At 33.0% G+C, this 17,493-nt stretch overlaps 2 protein-coding genes across 2 annotated transcripts in view; one reads left to right on the top strand and one right to left on the bottom strand.

Moving 5' to 3' along the window:
• LOC128160097 (interferon-induced protein 44-like) overlaps positions 1–13,114 on the bottom strand; it is a 45,345-nt gene extending 32,231 nt beyond the window's left edge. Inside the window, exon 1 of the mRNA XM_052823363.1 lies at positions 13,054–13,114. The gene's annotated coding sequence lies outside the window, so the exon portion shown is untranslated. The remainder of the gene's footprint in view (positions 1–13,053) is intronic.
• Positions 1,892–15,657, top strand: LOC128160096 (cytochrome P450 2B10-like). The gene is made up of 6 exons (XM_052823362.1): positions 1,892–2,023; positions 12,579–12,678; positions 12,777–12,943; positions 13,072–13,596; positions 14,387–14,827; positions 14,927–15,657. Exons 2-6 carry the CDS (start codon positions 12,581–12,583, stop codon positions 15,106–15,108), a joined length of 1,413 nt encoding a protein of 470 aa, XP_052679322.1. The 5' UTR covers positions 1,892–2,023; positions 12,579–12,580; the 3' UTR covers positions 15,109–15,657.
• Positions 15,658–17,493: the final 1,836 nt, after the last annotated feature.

Here is a 17,493-nt window from a genome sequence, read left to right as displayed (position 1 = left end):
ATTTAGAAAAGATAGAAATGCGAAAGATTTTAATATATAACGTTTAAATGCAATTAATATAAATCCTGTTAAAAACTAAGAAAGCATGATACGATTGTGTTTTTAGGACAGACTGTTTTTAAGACTATGAATATGCGGTCCCGCATTCGTTTCGTAACAACGTTTCTTATCACTATTTTTTTGGTTTAGTTTTATTTGATTTAAAGCTTGCCTGAGCGTAAATGAAAGTGAGTTTTTCTGATCAAAGTTGTTTTCTCTGTTGTCGTCGTTGTCGTATACTTTTGAAATTTTCATTTTTTTTCTCCAAAACCACTGGCTCCGTTTCAACCAAACTTACTACAAAACATTAATCTTTCAAAATTTCTTGTTGCTTTTTTAAAATTTTCTTTAAACAATCCAATTGGCCAGAAAAGCTTAATAGGACTTGGACACGATTCGAGATCAAAAACTTTACTTTTATTTTTTATGTATAAAATGGTTTACTGATGCAATTTAAATGATTGACCAAAATATGGAAAATCAAAGTCAAGTTACAAGCGAGATACAGAGGTAAGAATTGATTGTTATGTAAACAAAGCTCGATTCAACGAGAAATTTAATGCTGAGAATTACCATTTCTTAGACAAAATGGCATGTAAAAACAACTTAAACAAATTCAATATCTTCATAAATACTATTATCAACAACAGAAAAACAGATTTGATTGAAACTTACACCAATGCAACACATATGTAAACAATGACAATTTAAGAGCTTTGTTTACAAAACAAAGAATTATAAACACAGTATCGTGCTTATAACTTGATGTTTGACTTTCAAATTTTGACATAGCATTATAAACTTCTATATTTATCAGTATAAACATTGAAAATGGAAAAATAACATTTGAAAATTTTAAGTCAAATCGTGTCCAAGTCCCTTTAAACTTGCGTAGAAAATCCCCAGGTAGTGTAGAATCAAGTTTTTTCAAATCATGATGAGTGGGTAGAGTGGGTCCACAATGGGGTGTAGAAATACATACAGAAAAATCTTTCGAAATCTCTTCAAAAACCAATCGACAAGAAACGCTGAAACTTGTGTGTTTGTATTTAAATAGTGTAGATTCATTTTTGTTCGAATCATGATCCCCGGAGGGTAGGATGGAAAAACGATTGGGGAGAGGGTGGGGTCTAATTTTTAAATAGAAATATAATTATTCATATAGAGAAAAATCTTTAAAAATCATCTTCTTTTCATAAAATAGATTGACAAGAAAAGTTGTAGCTTGTGTAAGTAAAAGTTTTCTTTTTCAAATTATTATTAAAAACGCAGTGGCGGGGTGGAGGTTGAATTTTTATTTAGGAATATATTTAGAAAATCCTTTAAAATATTTTGGAAAACCATTTAGCCAGAAAAGCTAAAGCTCATGTTACAGCACAGTAAAGTTTGTTAAATCATGATTGGCGGGAGAAGGTTAAGTGCAATGGAGAGGAGGGGGCGGGTTACAAAATGAAAATAGAATAAAAATATTCTCACAAATACCGAAACAACAAAAGGGGCTTGAAATCTAAAATTAAATATGTGGAAAACAGCTGGAGATTGTCAAGATATGAAAATTTAGAATTTGGTATTTTTATATTGATTTCATCAGAGTTATGGCTATTGTTGCTCAGGTGAGCTATGTGGCCCATGAGCCTCTTTTTAAAATATATTTGAGAATGCGTCTTTTGTGAAAGAAAAACAAACAAACAAAACAAAAACAAAAAAATCTCATAAAAACAAACAAACAATAAGTCATTAATAATGCTGTTTATTTCATTCAAAAAATGAATAATTCATTATTGAAATTTGTTCATTTTAGCTATGCTGCTGATGAACATCCGACATATTTAATAAACAGTGATAGCAAACACTGTGTGAATACAGTAACCCACTGCCTCCTGGCGTCCTGTAATTAAGACTTTAATACGCGTCACAGATGTTATTTACACTCCAGATTGAGGAAGTCAGTGAGACGGAGGATCGCAGTGACTCATTAGGCACAGTAAGATATCTTTTACTCATTTTGAAATTTTAAGTGCAATAAGTATCATAAACGGTCATTGTAACTGATCTAAGCATTTGATATGTGAATTTTATGCAGTTAAAGTCTACTGATTTTTAGTTTTACACAGCAAGTTCCGCTTAGAACATGAAAAACAATTGAATACAAGCTGCGTATTAATAGATTTTGTGTCAAGGTAACTTAAAGAATTTAAATGTTTTATAAAACATATTTGGTATGTTTATATTTGTAAGTCGATAGCTGGGTTTTTATAATCTATGTTTCTTTCACATCACTGACCGTATTTTGTCGATGGTGTTAACAATGATCATTCAAGGTTAAATTTTATTTCTTGTTCCATTTTTTTAAAGATATAACTTTTAATGTTAATTATTTCAATGATTAAATTCTATAATTCATATATAACAGAATAATGTTGCAACATTTTATGCAGCTGTAGATAAAAATATCTTCAGCAAAAAAATTTCAATTGATTATTTAAATTTGTTCAGTGACAAAAACAAAGTATTCGCTCTTATTTAACACGCATGCTTCATATGCTTAAGGCAACGTAAAACATGGTGCCATTTTTTTCTGCTCCATACTATCTAGGTTCTACAAAACAACATATTGTATTTCCCAATTGTAACAAAATTACGGTATGACAGCATATTATAGGTTTTGTCACCATATGTATGCCCATCCCACCCAGTAACAGAAGCCACACTTTAATACCAGATAATTTGTTCTGTCTGTCTTGCTCTCACACCTTTGTTGGTATTATATATTTATATTTAAAGTAAATATTGAACTTATATAAAATGAGAAAATATTTCATATCTTTTTCAGTTTTGGTGATAGAATAATTAATATAGTTTTTCATTGCGTTTTTAGATAATTTAGATAATCATTACATAAGGTTTTAATTTTCCCATGATCTCGATTTGCTTTGGGTTATTTTGACACAAATTTTAAATGTTTTTACTGTCAATAAACATCGCTGGACATGGTCCAGAAAACATCATAACAACTAGTCGTTCAAATAGATAGCGCTGTTTGTCGAAGCGAGAGAACAAGTAGCGCTGCCTACAGTGGTTTGATTGTTGATGGAAAATACGTAAATAACTAGTACCTTTCATTCATTCATTCTTTATCCCTCTAAATAGAGATTGAACATAACACATACATAAATTTTCTAACGAGTCACATCAAAGATATATACATTTACACAAGTATTTTTTTTTTTTTGGGGGGGGGGGGGGGGGGTAAACAATCAAGTTTTCGTCTTGCTGTAGATATATCATGGAGTGAAATTTGAGTAACTTATCTATTCATAAATAGACCTTTCCCTTTGTACAAGACAATAATTCACTTCAGTTATAATTGCTTAATTATTTTATTCTTACACCTCACATTTGATTTAATTGACTCACTCATATTGAAGTTTTACTCTATGACATATGTCACTTGTGCTTAATTGCTAATTTATATTGTTTTCAATTCTTATTTATATTGTGTTATACAACATTGTCGGGAGAGAGGAATTAGGTTTCGGATTGTTCGGATTATCATAGTGTCATTTTGACCTTCAAATATATTTTTCTATTTTTGCTCATTTCAAAATATATTTTATATTTCTAATTATATTGACCAGATTAGATATATTATTTGCAAATCGTGTCAACGCGGATTTAGGTAAAGAAAAGGCCTTAGGCCATTTGACAGTACTTTTCGTAAAAAGTTGTGAAATCAATTAGTGCCATTTTAAGTAATCAAAACTAAGTTATTTGGATTCATCTGTCGAAGATTCCTGTTTTCTTAAAGCTGCTTGGTCCGATTTTTTTGTAATTACAGTATTAATTTTTTTTCGATACATATCATTTATCTTAGAAAGTTATGGACTTTCTCCTATTTACACCAGCAGAATCAGTCTCCTTTCAAAGTTAGAAATATTCAAAGTAAATAAAAATAATTTCTCTTTGGGCAAACGAAAAAACAAACCAAAATGCATCACGGGAATGTTTAGAAAAGGAAACCGCTTGGTTTCGTCCCCCGAATGATTGGGGTTATTCAACCCGCATAATATGCATCGATTGTAAAGAAAGCAGACTGTGGAAATATTAGCGAACAAAACATACACATGTTTATTTGTAATTTGTCTGATCATTTCGACCTTTATTTAAAGCGATGTCAAAGTCGTCCGTCTCGTCGTCAGGGGTGAAATTTAACACGAGGCGAAATAACGCGGTACCTTTTAATGTCGTTTGTTTTGTTAGCAAATTTTGTACGTATTTTTCTTCATTGAAATTTGGCATAACTCACGGGTAAAACTACTGCAATGTCTATTATTATACATATACTAAGCATAGCCATCGTTTAAAAGCGTGCATAAAATTTGATATAAAATCGGACCAAGCAGCTTTAATTACGTAATAGTCATTGTAATGCAAAGCCCTCATGTCAATCCGTTTCTTTGATGTCGAGAATGAGTTAAATTTCCCTCACGACTTTTTGGAACAATTAATGGCAAGAATAATTCAACACCGGGACAGGGGACGCTATAGGGTTTTTGTCCGATCACTTTTGCGACGGACATCAACCAATAAACATATAATTTTACATTGTCTCCTGTCCTGTATTTCAGGTTTAAAGAATTTAGTTATCACCATATCCCCATTCACACGGTGATAGATACACAAAAAATGCACAAGTTCTCACGTGTGGAATACAACAGAAGTTGATCTGTAGTACTCTGCTGCCGCGCTTCGTATTAGTCTGAAGTAAAGAATACGAAATGCTTTATTATCGGATTCATGAATGGTATGGCGCCCCAGCGGTACAAGGAATATGTCGTTTACTGATAACCCACACAATTCCGCAGAGAGCCGCACATCGAAACATTTTACGATCACGTCCCACCAGTTTTCGCGAATCGTCGCCGTGGACGAACAGTAACATGAAGAATGTTAAAAAACGTTGAAGAATGAATTATTACACAGAATACATGTATATAGATCTCCATTTAAACGAGTGGTAGTACAGAGTTTGCAGATAAACTTGCATAGTTCGATTTCTCGGTAGTGTTCGGGTATCTTCCAAATAGAGGACGGATTTGAGTTTATATAAAGTTCTGTGAAAAGTGTGAAGTCACGGTCGTGAGACATACATGTTCGCCGCTGGGAAACATGTGATGCAGTCACTTTGTCACGTACAATTTTTCTCCAGGAAGGTTTTTCGGGAAAAACTCCATCGTCCAGAAATGTCCGCAATTAAATGATCAGTAAGATCATATGAATGTAGAATACTTATAATATCAGGGATAAGTCCCAACTGGTTTGTCGAGAGATCGTGAAATAAGAAAATAATCTTGTGAGGAAAATGTTCTTTGTTAACATTTTTGGGTTGAGGCGACATAGTCGGCCTAGGAATAGTAGCTTTCGAACGTCTAATTCTGCACATATGGGGAGTACATCGAAATACGATTCACACATATCTGATCTGCTTAATTTGTGTAAGTTTAGTGAGTTTTTGCAAATAAAATGTTGGAATGTATTTAGTTGGTTTCTGTCTCTAAACGACAAATTATTCCAGAGTTCGCACCCATAGAGTACTGATGGTAGCAGAATTGTTTTGTACAGATGAGTCAGTGTTCTAGGATTAAGAAATGGTGAACCAAGGTCAGATAGTGCAAAAAATGACTTCCGTCCTTTGTTACAAGCCTCCTGTATTCGGTCAGAGAGTTTACATTTTTCATTTATAATTATACCTAGATGGTTGTAAGACCGGTTGAACGATACAATCGCTGGACCTAGATGCCAGGACATGTTGCATGTGTCTAGTTTAGCTCCTTGTGCACGGAACTGCAATACGCACGATTTGGATGCGTTAAATGTAAATCGCCATTTGCAAGCGTATCTAAATGCGATGTCTAACAGTTTTTGAAGCGCAAGTGGAGTGACAGCAATTAAAGACAAGTCGTTGGCTAAGGAGGGGTAGCTGCTGGGTATGTTAAGTATACCTGTGTTTGGGCTACCATACTGTAACGCTTGAATAAGGTCGTCGATGTAAACAAAATAAAGAGAGGTAGACACGACACCACCCTGTCTAACGCCTTGATATGTCGGAAAACATCCTGAACGGGTCTGGTTCAGTACTATTGAGCTCACAGTATCCTGGTGACACTGGTTAATTAGCGACCATAATTTTCCAGTTATGCCAAGTTTGTGTAGTTTGACCATGAGTCCAGGTCTCCAGACGGTAACGAAGGCTTTGCTGGTATCGAGGAAACATACATATACGTTACTTCTTTGCTCTAAATTTTGAAGAATAGTTTCTTGAAGATTAAATAATGCTGTCAAGCAGCCTAATTCTTTCTGAAAACCTTGTTGCTGCGCATGTGGGAAATTTCCAACAAAACGGGATGTAATCATGAACAACAATGGCAGTAAATAGCTTTAAAAGACAACCAACGAGTGTTTTACCGCCGTGTATTATGTGTTCATTAGTGATCAAATCGTCTCCAGGTGCTTTTCTTAACTTTAACGTTTTTATAGCAGAAATAATGTCTATCCCACCCAGTAACAAAAGCAACACTTAATGCCTGATAATTTGTTCTGTCTTTCTTGCTCTTACACCTTTGTTGGTATTATATATTTATATTTAAAGTAAATATTAAACTTATATAAAACGAGAAAATATTTCATATCTTTTTCAGATTGGTGATAGAATAATTAATATAGCTTTTCATTGCGTTTTTAGATAATTTAGATAATCATTACCTAAGGTTTTAATTTTCCCATGATCTCGATTTGCTTTGGGTTATGTTGACACAAATTTTAAATTTATTTACTGTCAATAAACATCGCTGGACATGGTCCAGAAAACATCATAACAACTAGTCGTTCAAATGGGTAGCGCTGTTTGTCGAAGCGAGAGAACAAGTAGCGCTGCCTACAATGCTTTGATCGTTGATGGAAAATACGTAAATAACTAATACCTGGCGGGACAGTATATCGATTTGTACACGGTTACATGTGTACCGTAGTTAACTAGAATATAAGGTTGCACTAGTAATTGCAGTTGTCATTAATCAGGAAACTAAGTTGTTTTCAGTTAAGCACTTATGTACAGTGTACCTATAACAAATGTGTACAAGGATGAGTAAAGCCATTTATAAAAAAATAAAACTACTAATTACAAAAGAAAATTATAATAAATGTTATAAAGATAAAAATAAATTAATAGATACAGTCGATCTGGGTTAAATTTTATTCAAGAACACGCATACACGTTTTGACAACCTGTACATTCGAGATTCGAAATAAGAGATTCGAGACTCAATATTTAAATTAAATATTCAAAACATGGAATACTAACGACATCCACCCGTTCGAAACCATGAAACAAAATTCAATGAATCTTAATCAAAATAGAGGTAATCAAAAAAGCAAAATCAGACACTATGATTTTGAATTAAAAGATTTACAACCTTAACGACTAGAATCAAATACACAAAGAGCTCCATGGTAGTCATCTTTAAAATTTTATTTTAAAAAGTTGTTTAAAGGTAATGGCCATGGCCTAGATAGGGTAGGACAATACTACAAAAAGCCTTCTTTCCATATCCTTGAGCCTCGAGGTTTTGGGGATATTCATCAAAGTGTATTCATAGAAAATTGAACGTCGCAGATTTCCGATGCAAACAAGGGGAAATATACACTGAGTGTATATATAATGCATTTAATCAACGATTCAGCATGTGACAGAGGCATGAAACAATACAAAGGGGGTATTGTACAACACAACATCCTTTGACTTTGACTTTGTATGTCCGGTATGATTTATATAATATAAAAGTAATGCCTGTTATCCCAATCCCATCCGTTTATGTGATTGATGCATAATAAAATACTGCTTAAATACAGTATACGTACATGTAGAGTTTTTACATCCTTATTTTCACCTGCACGGCGAAATATGGAGGCTAATCGTGTTCAAAAATCCAGATATGTAAACTTGTAAATCCGAATATGCAATCGTGTTGGTGTGTTAATCTGAGTATGAATGAGTGTAATTTTTATAGCATAACATTTAAAACTTAGGCATAAACACTATAGTGTTGACCCCGCAGGCCTTCGTTGTACAGATGAATAATTGCAGCTGTAAAAAGCTGTTTGTTATTTACATGTAACCTGCCACTACAATACACATTTCCCATCCGGAAAAATAAATTATGAGCTTGGTGTACATTTTATCAAGAGAATGTATGAAAGCAGGGACGTATATACTGTTATATGTCTCTGAAGAAAGATGCTGCTCAGATATCTTCCTAGAACTAGAAAAAATTACATAAAATGACATGAACGTAGATATACACTCATTTTCATTAGAGAACATGCAACAGATTGTTAAAGTTTAGAGTTCGGCTGAATAAAGAAAATATCTCCAAAAGCATCCTTATCGCTACCGCAAAGCTGGGTAAGACCCCCCCCCCCCCCCCGAAAATTTACACGGGGTCGGCCAGCTGATCAATTAAATAACTGAGTTGCAAAATTATCATTAAGAAAAACAAACTATTTAAAGACATTGGTTTTGAGATTTTGATTAATAAGAGATATTACATGTATAAGTGACCACCCCCCCCCCCCCCCCCACCATTTTTCCAAAAAAAATTTACCAAAGATAATGTTAACAGTCGTGAAATTAAAATGTGTACATATTATTTTTAAAAGTGTTTCTTTTTTGCATTGTCGGCAATATATAGGGAAAGACACTTATCATGCACGTGAAAATTGGCAATTTTTTTTTTATTTCAAGCAATTAATACGGTATATGAGTATGACGTCCTGAATGTCGGTTCAAACCGTTCAATACAGACTCACTTAGTGAAGTTGGTTGATAAAAATTATCCGGAGAGCTTTTATAATACTGCTTTACAGCCACCTGTGAACATGTACTGTTTACCATAAAGCAGCTACTTAATTTTGTAAATCATCGTCAATACAGAATATATCGTAAAATATTTTATAATTAAAACTCTACCAGTTCATATACAATCAAATTCATTTGACCCACCCCGTTCCTTAATTTCAGAAATCCAATTTCCGAAGAAAAAGCATAATTACAAAAACATAATCATACTAGTTTACCCTTACTATTTCCTCAAAGCCCTTCAATTTTTAACAAAACTTTGTGCTTTAATTAATGATTTAAAATCTTCTTTTTATAACAGTTTTAGATTGTTTTATTATTTATCTTACATTTGAACAACAAAATTATTTTGATATTTAAAAAAAGTGTTAATACATGTATAGTTACATATATTCTTCCGCTATTCTTAGTCGTTTAATTCTCATTATTTCAATTCTGAAAAATAACAAGAGAAAAGCTGTCAATGTGACAGCAAACCGGGTTTTCTTTCGTGTGAACAGTATCCATACTCCAATTGATAAATACATGTACTACCTATTCAGAAAAATGGGGTACTCTATATGCAATATTTTTGCCAAAAAATGACTAATATAAGTTCAACAGCTGGTAATATTCTTCAAAAATTATCAGAATTCAAAATCTTAACAATTTGCATATCTCTGGTCCGTCCCACTGTTTATAATTGATGTGCAAAAGAACAACTTCCTATCTTGAAAACTGTAGGAGGAGTTATCCGTACAATAGGTGTACCTTATACGCAATATTTTGCCAAAAAATGACAAATTTCAGCAGAAATAAAAAATCCTACCCATTGCATACCTCTGATAAAAGCTATTTGCATACCTCTGATAGATTTATCTTTAAAAGAACAACTACCTATCTTGAAAACTGTGGGAGGAGTTATCGGTACAATAACTGTACCCTTTTGGCAGCCACTCGCCCGCCCACCATTTTCACTATTTCAATAACCGGAAAACCCGTTTAGAAATTCTCTCTCAAAATGCTTATAATTCAGAAGCAATGGAGCTCCGTGGGACCTTAAGGCAGTCTCCGAACCCCATGCCGCTGAAAATATATTCACCCTCTTAGGAAATTTCTTGATCTGTCTCACTTCTAGAAAAGAGTACTCATTTACTTATATTCCAGTTTAAATTACATGTCAAATTATTTTAGAAAAATAAGATATTAAGCATTTCTGTTTATCCCTTATCGTATAATACCATGAGAATTATATAACAGAAATTAGCGCATTCGTCACATCGGCAATGATTTTTACATACATGAACCTCTTTGGTCCAGTTTCAATAATTTTTCTAAAAATAATACCTGTATTTTCGATAGAACAAGTGTCGTTCATATAAAGCTTATTGCAAAAGTTTAGCTGAACATTATGGGTTTTTTTTTTTCATCTATTCCGGCGATTACGGCATGCCTTTTCCCGCAGCAAGGCAGTTGCCATATAAGGTCATGTCAAAATTCAACAAATTTGTAGATTTTACATTTGTCAACTTGTTTCATGTTAGATGTGCTATTGCCGAGCCTGGAGATACAAATGCAGATACCGTATTGAAAGTGTGCAAAGTTGAAGGTTTAATAAACTAATAAAAACAACAAAGCTGCAAAATATGCATCATACGAAGGAACTGAGTCAAATCTTACATGTGTTTATGTCCGAGTTTTATAGGTTACACGATCAGAATAACACACTTTTATTCTCAGATTCGCACACCAACATGATTGCATATTCGGATTTACAAGTTTACATGATTGGTGGATATCAGCCAATCAGAGAGCTAGTAATGATTATTTATCAATCATATTATAATAGCCGCTGCAGTCAAGAGATGATGAATTGTTATAATAATTGTAATTGCACCCCAATTATTTCAATTATTCTTTATGGGGTTTTTTTATGCAATTTTGGCATAACGAGCGATAATGAGAAGTATCGTTGCATCACACATATTTAAAAGCTGCTTGGTCCGATTGTTTGTTATCAAATTTTGTGCACGCTTTTAATCGATGCTATGCTTAGTACAGAGTCAAGCATAAAGTATTCGTGTATATGTATAATAATAGACATTGCAGTAGTTTTTCCGGTCAATTAAACCGGATGTTAAAAATATATTTTTACAAAACAAACGACATAAAAAGGGTATCGCGTTATTTCGCCTTATATTAAAATACGCACCTGACGTCGAGGCGGGGGTGATTGTATTTTGACATCGTTTTTGATAGAGATCAAAAATGTGTAATGCGCTGGCAAATCAAAAAATGGACCTGTGTACATTTTGTTCACTATTATTTCTGAAGTTTACGATCGATGCATAACATGCGTGTTGAATAAATTCAAACATTCGGGGGACGAAACCGAACGGTTTCTTTTCCTAAATATTCCTATGATGCATTTTTTGCCTGCTTATTAAGATATTATTTTTATTTATTACTTTGAATATTTGTAACTTTGCAACGAGACCGATTATGCTGGTGTAAATAGGCGAAAGTTGATAACTTTCTAAGATAATTAGCTTGTATGGAAAATTATTATGGTCCGTTATTTGATATAGATTTAAATATTGTAACTGCGTTTCTTCGGGATAGTTTTTTTAAAAATAAAATTAATATTCAATCGCAACTTCTCGGGCCTTTCCGGAAAGCTCGGAAAAACTTGCCGGAAAGGCCTGAGAAGTTGCGATTGAATTAATTTTATGCTTATTTTTATGAATTAAAAGTAAATTTACATTAAGAAATATTTGTTATGCCTTTTAAAAAATATTGCATATTTTTTTTGTTTTTCTCGTAAATGTAAAGTTGTCATAGACTGTCCTGTTAGGCGCTTTTTTATCGAGACTATTATCTATTCGGAAAATTTCGGAGTTTTTCATTGTATCCGGATCGGTAAACGGGACATACTAAAGACCTGAAATACCAAAGACCTGAATGACATAAAATTTTATAAAACTGATATCTTTGAATTTCTATGTGCTACGTCAAATAAAATGACTTTGTGTGTGTATGTATCATATTTTCATGTGAAATGTGGTAGAAAAATATCATGAAACTAGAGCAAAGTTCGTTGCAAAGCAACGAGTGGGTCTTCCGTTAATGTCGAAAGTAAAGCTGGAGGTTCATCTAAGAAGCAGAGTTCTTAAACAAATAAACATAAGTTACTAAAACAAAAAAACAAAACATCAAATTATTCTTTGTACGTGTTAACAAAATCCGAATGATTCTGTAAAATTTTTGTAAAATACCAATTTCAGAAATATAGCAGTTTTTATCAATAAATTATACAGATAAGACTAATGTTTGGTGCCATAAAAAAGCACTTTTCGACATGAAAGGAGAACTATGTCTTATTTGTATGTAGGTACTATTAAAACTTCCTGAGACCGAGTTTCTTATATTTCTTAAAAAGTTTAAAAATTATATGTAAATAGAAACAAGAAAAAAAAAACAATATCACGTTATTCAATCTTATTTTATGATTAAACAGTGCTTTTAAATGTAAAAAATAAACTATTATAGAACTGGCTCATAAAAATGAAGACCATATAGCTTTTAAAAACCGTACGAGATATCCTTGCGAAGACAAATATTTGAACATTTAATTGATTTATTTCAGCAATGTCTGAAAACAACGAAGCCACAACTCTTCCTCCGCGCGAACCAGGAAAGTTTTTAGTGGGAAATGTCGATTTTGAACCAACAATTCCTGTTTTACTGTAAGTGGAGATATAATTAAAATGGAATAGACAATAGATATATTGACTCACTTGTAAAGATTCTGTGTGACTTCAAGTATCCTTTTTGTCAATTCCAGAGAGCTTCGACGTAAACATGGCGACCTTGTCACCCTGAACATATTTGGACAAAAAGTTATTGTAGTCTGCGGCCATCAAACGCTCACGGAAGTGCTCGAGAGAAAAGCTGATTTTACAGTTGAACATCCAGTAGTTTTTGGATATACAGAGTATTTTGAAAGCTCGGGTACGCAATTTGTTCTGATATTAATGTTGTATAATTGGTAAGTTTTTGCGTTTCCTGTAGTTTATGGAATCAAATTTAATAACACACAATTTTTTTTAATGATTACTTACTTTCTAAACACATCTTAGGTCTCCTCGGTGCGTTTGGGCAAGTGTGGAAAAAGCAAAGGAAGTTCGTCATTAATACCTTCAGAAAAATTGACTCCGGAAGCGCTTCCCAGGAGTCACGTGTTGCGGATGTTGTCGTAGATTTTCTGAAAGATGTGGATCTTGCAAATGGGTGTCCAATCGACATCATTAAACTGATAAAGACTAACCACTATAACATAGTCTCTTCTTTACTCTTTGGAGAAAAATTCAAACCCGGGGATGAAACACTAAGTCGCCTTGTTGAGTTGGTAGATGAAGCAACATATATAGTACCAGACCAAGCCATCCTCTCAATGTTTGAGTGGCTGAAGTATTTGCCTGGTGACAGATTCAAAGTAAAACGCCAACGCCATCTTGTCGATGAAATTCTGAAAATAGTACAACAGTTTGTAGATGAACACAAGGAAAATGCACATGAAAAAGACTCGATCGACTTCATCTACAGTTTTATGCAGGAGCAGGAAAGAATGCGGGAAGCTAGAGAGAACATGGAAGGATTCAATGGTATAAGCTTCTGGAAGTTACTTTTAAATTATATCATCCATCGAAGTACTAAAGCCAATTAATGATTTTAAAATTGAATATTTCTTAGACGATTTCAGTATTTTTCCATTCAGGATCTCACCTTTTTGTTGGAAGAATAAGAAATAGAATGGTTTAACAGCTTTACTAGCTTGGCTCTAAACTAAATATGTATTCCAAAATGATAAATTTTTACTAAAATATGAAAAATATTAAAGGACGGCAATTCTAAGTTTCTTAGTGATATACATCAGATACCGATGAAGTTTTCCGGTCAATTTTTCCTTTGGTACGTCGATCAATAGAAATTTTTTAAATTAATTTCTTAAATCCATTTATCAAAGCATTGTGAAGCATTAAAAATTGTGTTATCAAATTCATTTAAATATATACAGTTGAACTTTGATATCCTAAACACTGAAATCTCAAATACATGTACAATGGATATGTCGAAGTGATTTGTAAGTCACAACTACTTATTTGTAAAGTATTTTACTCTCGATATCTCGAATAATCGGATATCTCAAAGTCCCATCTAGTTCGAGATAACGAAGTTTGACTGTATATATATTGTTGAGGTCAAATTAAGTTTCACCATCCTCTTACACTCATTAGGACAAACACTTACTTACACATTTAAAGGTGTACTTGTTTAACTATATTTAATCGGGTTCTGGTGCAATTGAAAAATAGTGCAAAAGTTTGTAAAGTATGGATTTCGTTAAATATTTCAAATATTTAATACTCTACCATCTTGTCGTATTTTCATCAGATCGGGACATGCTTTTGATGGGATATGGTCTTCTTTTCGGTGGAGTTTCTGTTGTCCAAGCCCTCTCGTGGTCTTTCCTTTACCTGGTAAACCATCCAGATGTCGTCTGCAACATGCAAACGGAAATCGACAATACCATTGGAAAAAGCCGCTCTCCGACCTGGAAAGATAAACCATCACTACCGTACTGCCAGGCAGTCTTATACGAGATCCTTCGGATATCCTCAGCCATCCCTGTTGCACCAACACACGTTCTAACAGAGAATATACAGGTCAACGGATACACTCTTCCCAAAGGCGCTTGGGTTCTTCTTGGATTGTGTACAGTGAATTGGGATTCTTCCATTTTTCCAGAACCAGAAAAATTCAACCCTGGTCGCTTTATCAATGATTCCGGACAGCTTTTTGGATTTGAAAAAGTTTACGCATCCTATTCTTTAGGTAACAACTTGTTTAAGATAGTGAAAGAAAGCTTTAAGTCGCCACGCAATTTTCAATGGACTGTTGGTTGATTTTCAATTTCTGCCTCTTCTTTTGCAGGACCTAGATCATGTGCTGCCCAAGCTCTTGCAGAGATAGAGATGTTCTTGTTTATAACCAGCGTAGTACAGAAGTATAACATAGCTAACGAACCGGGGAAACCAATGCCATCTCTTGAAGGGACGTATAAAGGAGCGCACATACCTAACCCCTACAATGTGTGTCTCAAACAGAGATTTTAAAGATGAATGACACATAAAGACCAATGACAGATGTTAAGAAATCTTTATTAATAGTCGTAAACCGTTGATAGTGATTTTTCAAAATTATTAAACGTTGAACGGATTCGCAACGATGGTAAATTGTATAACTTTACAGGACAGGAAGAGAAGTTGTTGCGATTAAGTTCAACAAATCAAAAGCTAACTTCTCAAAATTTAGGCAGCGTCCACGAGCGTCGGTCTAAGTGTTATGGAAGACATTTCTTTTTATGTTCTCTCTTATTTTTCATTTAACTACCAAGTTAATTATATTGTTTATTGTTGTTGCCATAATTCACATTGAAGATAACTTTTTTTTCAACACGACTCATGCACAACCATTTTTTGTAAATATGATAACCAGTGGTATTCTATATATCCTATACAGATGATCAAGGGTATATTCAACGGCAATTGTTATAGTAACCTACAATGTATATAATGTAATATACAAATAAGATAACACTCTTTTATGACATAATGAACATTTATAACTTTTTATTGACTTAAAATAATAAAAACCTACGTTAATTGGTTGTTTTCCATCTAAGACAAAATGTACTGAATAATGCATTTTCGCATGGAATTACAGTGTTTAGAACTAAGTCTTTAAATTAATATTCCTCCTCAGTTATGGTTTTTTCATATATTTTTTTCATAAGGCGTTTCTACAAACCAATACATCAAACGTTACATGTTTGGGTGAATGAAATAATTATGTATGACTGCGGTGAAATATGAATGGTGCATTCGGCCTTATAATCGGAGGGCGGGGGGTAAAGATGAGCGTTACAATAAAAATCTCAAAGTAATATGACGGTAATCGGAGAAAAAAGAACTAAGGTGGATAATTTTCACACAGAGACTTTCTCTGTTTGTGAATATGATTAAGTTGGGGAATAGCTTGGTAGGATGCCACTCGGCTTTCTACTGGTTGCTAATGGAAAAGAGAAACAATTCCGTAAAATTAAAACAAGTTCTTTATTCTTTAAACGTCGGATGGAAAGTGCATTAAAACAAAAACATATTTCGAAACACCCTGTAGTAAAACACCGCAATGCGAGAAAGCGAGATCGTTTTTACGCTTATAATCTAAGGATCGATAATTCCGCATAAGTATGAAAATGCATAACGCTTATAAAATGCAAGAAAACTAGAAAACAAAATATAAACTGTTGTCATTAAATAATTAAAGAGGAAATAACTTACAAATATTACTTAGCTGACGAATTTCTACCGATTCTTAAATTCACCTTCTCGCACTGAAGAGTTCACTACAGGTTTAGAATAATTACGCGGCGAATTCAAACTTTATAAAAACAGCATTTAACAGCATAGAAATTCAATAATAAAAATCACACATTTAAACGAAATGAAGCAAAATTAAGTATCATGGCATAATAAACAATGACGCGAAATATCTTTTATAGAAATGAAAACTAAAATTCTGGAATGACAAATTCATAGTTCCGCCGAATAATAAGAAATATATAGTTAATCATTGTTCTTAAGTATTTTAAACAAAACAAACTAAAATTTATCAAAATTAGCAAAAGAAAAATATAATAAAATACTGTAATGAAAATCTAAATTACTGAAAATAGATAACATTTCATTCAAGCTTACCTAATGGAAAAGAGAAACAATTCCGTAAAATTAAAACAAGTTCTTTATTCTTTAAACGTCGGATGGAAAGTGAATTAAGTAAATTCACCAACCATCCGGCTTAACTTGGAATTGCTCTCATTGACCAATCAGGATACTTGATTTAAATGCTAGCGGGCTAATTTCACAGAATTTCTTCTATGAGCTGGCACTGATTACTAAAGGCCAAAAAGGTGATAAAGTCAATTAGATGAATTTCGATGTACGTATGTCAACAAAGAGAAGATTAAGTAAAGCCGAAACGAGTAAATAAGTTTTCTGACGTAATGAAAATAGAATAATCTTCGCGAGTCGCTAAAGTGTCGCTCTGATAACATAAAGAATTTATCTTCAAAGGTTTGCCTGAACGAGGAATTTGTCAGTTTATTTAACAAATTAACTTATTGTCCGACAATCTGTCGTAACTAAATAATTTCCAGAAAAGTGTCAAATTGTTTAGATGCCATGGTTATACAATTAAAAGTAAAACGCTACCAATAAATTTTCTCGATTAAGAAATAAAGAAAAACTTTTAACAGTGAGAAAAAATACAAAGCATTTAAAATAAGTAAAATTTAAATGATTTTGAAATAAAAATTGTAACTCTAAAATGCTAAAAATAGAAAAATTAACTTGTGCTGAGTTAACACTCAGAAATTATAACCTGTTACATTAAAGTTTTAAAATTCAGAGAATTTAAAACTATCTATAACAAATTGTTAT

The sequence above is a fragment of the Crassostrea angulata genome, chromosome 8 (assembly GCF_025612915.1).
Source record: "Crassostrea angulata isolate pt1a10 chromosome 8, ASM2561291v2, whole genome shotgun sequence".
NCBI classification, from domain to species: domain Eukaryota; kingdom Metazoa; phylum Mollusca; class Bivalvia; order Ostreida; family Ostreidae; genus Magallana; species Magallana angulata.
Note: the sequence above shows the minus strand (reverse complement) of the source record. Positions and strands in the feature narration are given on the sequence as shown.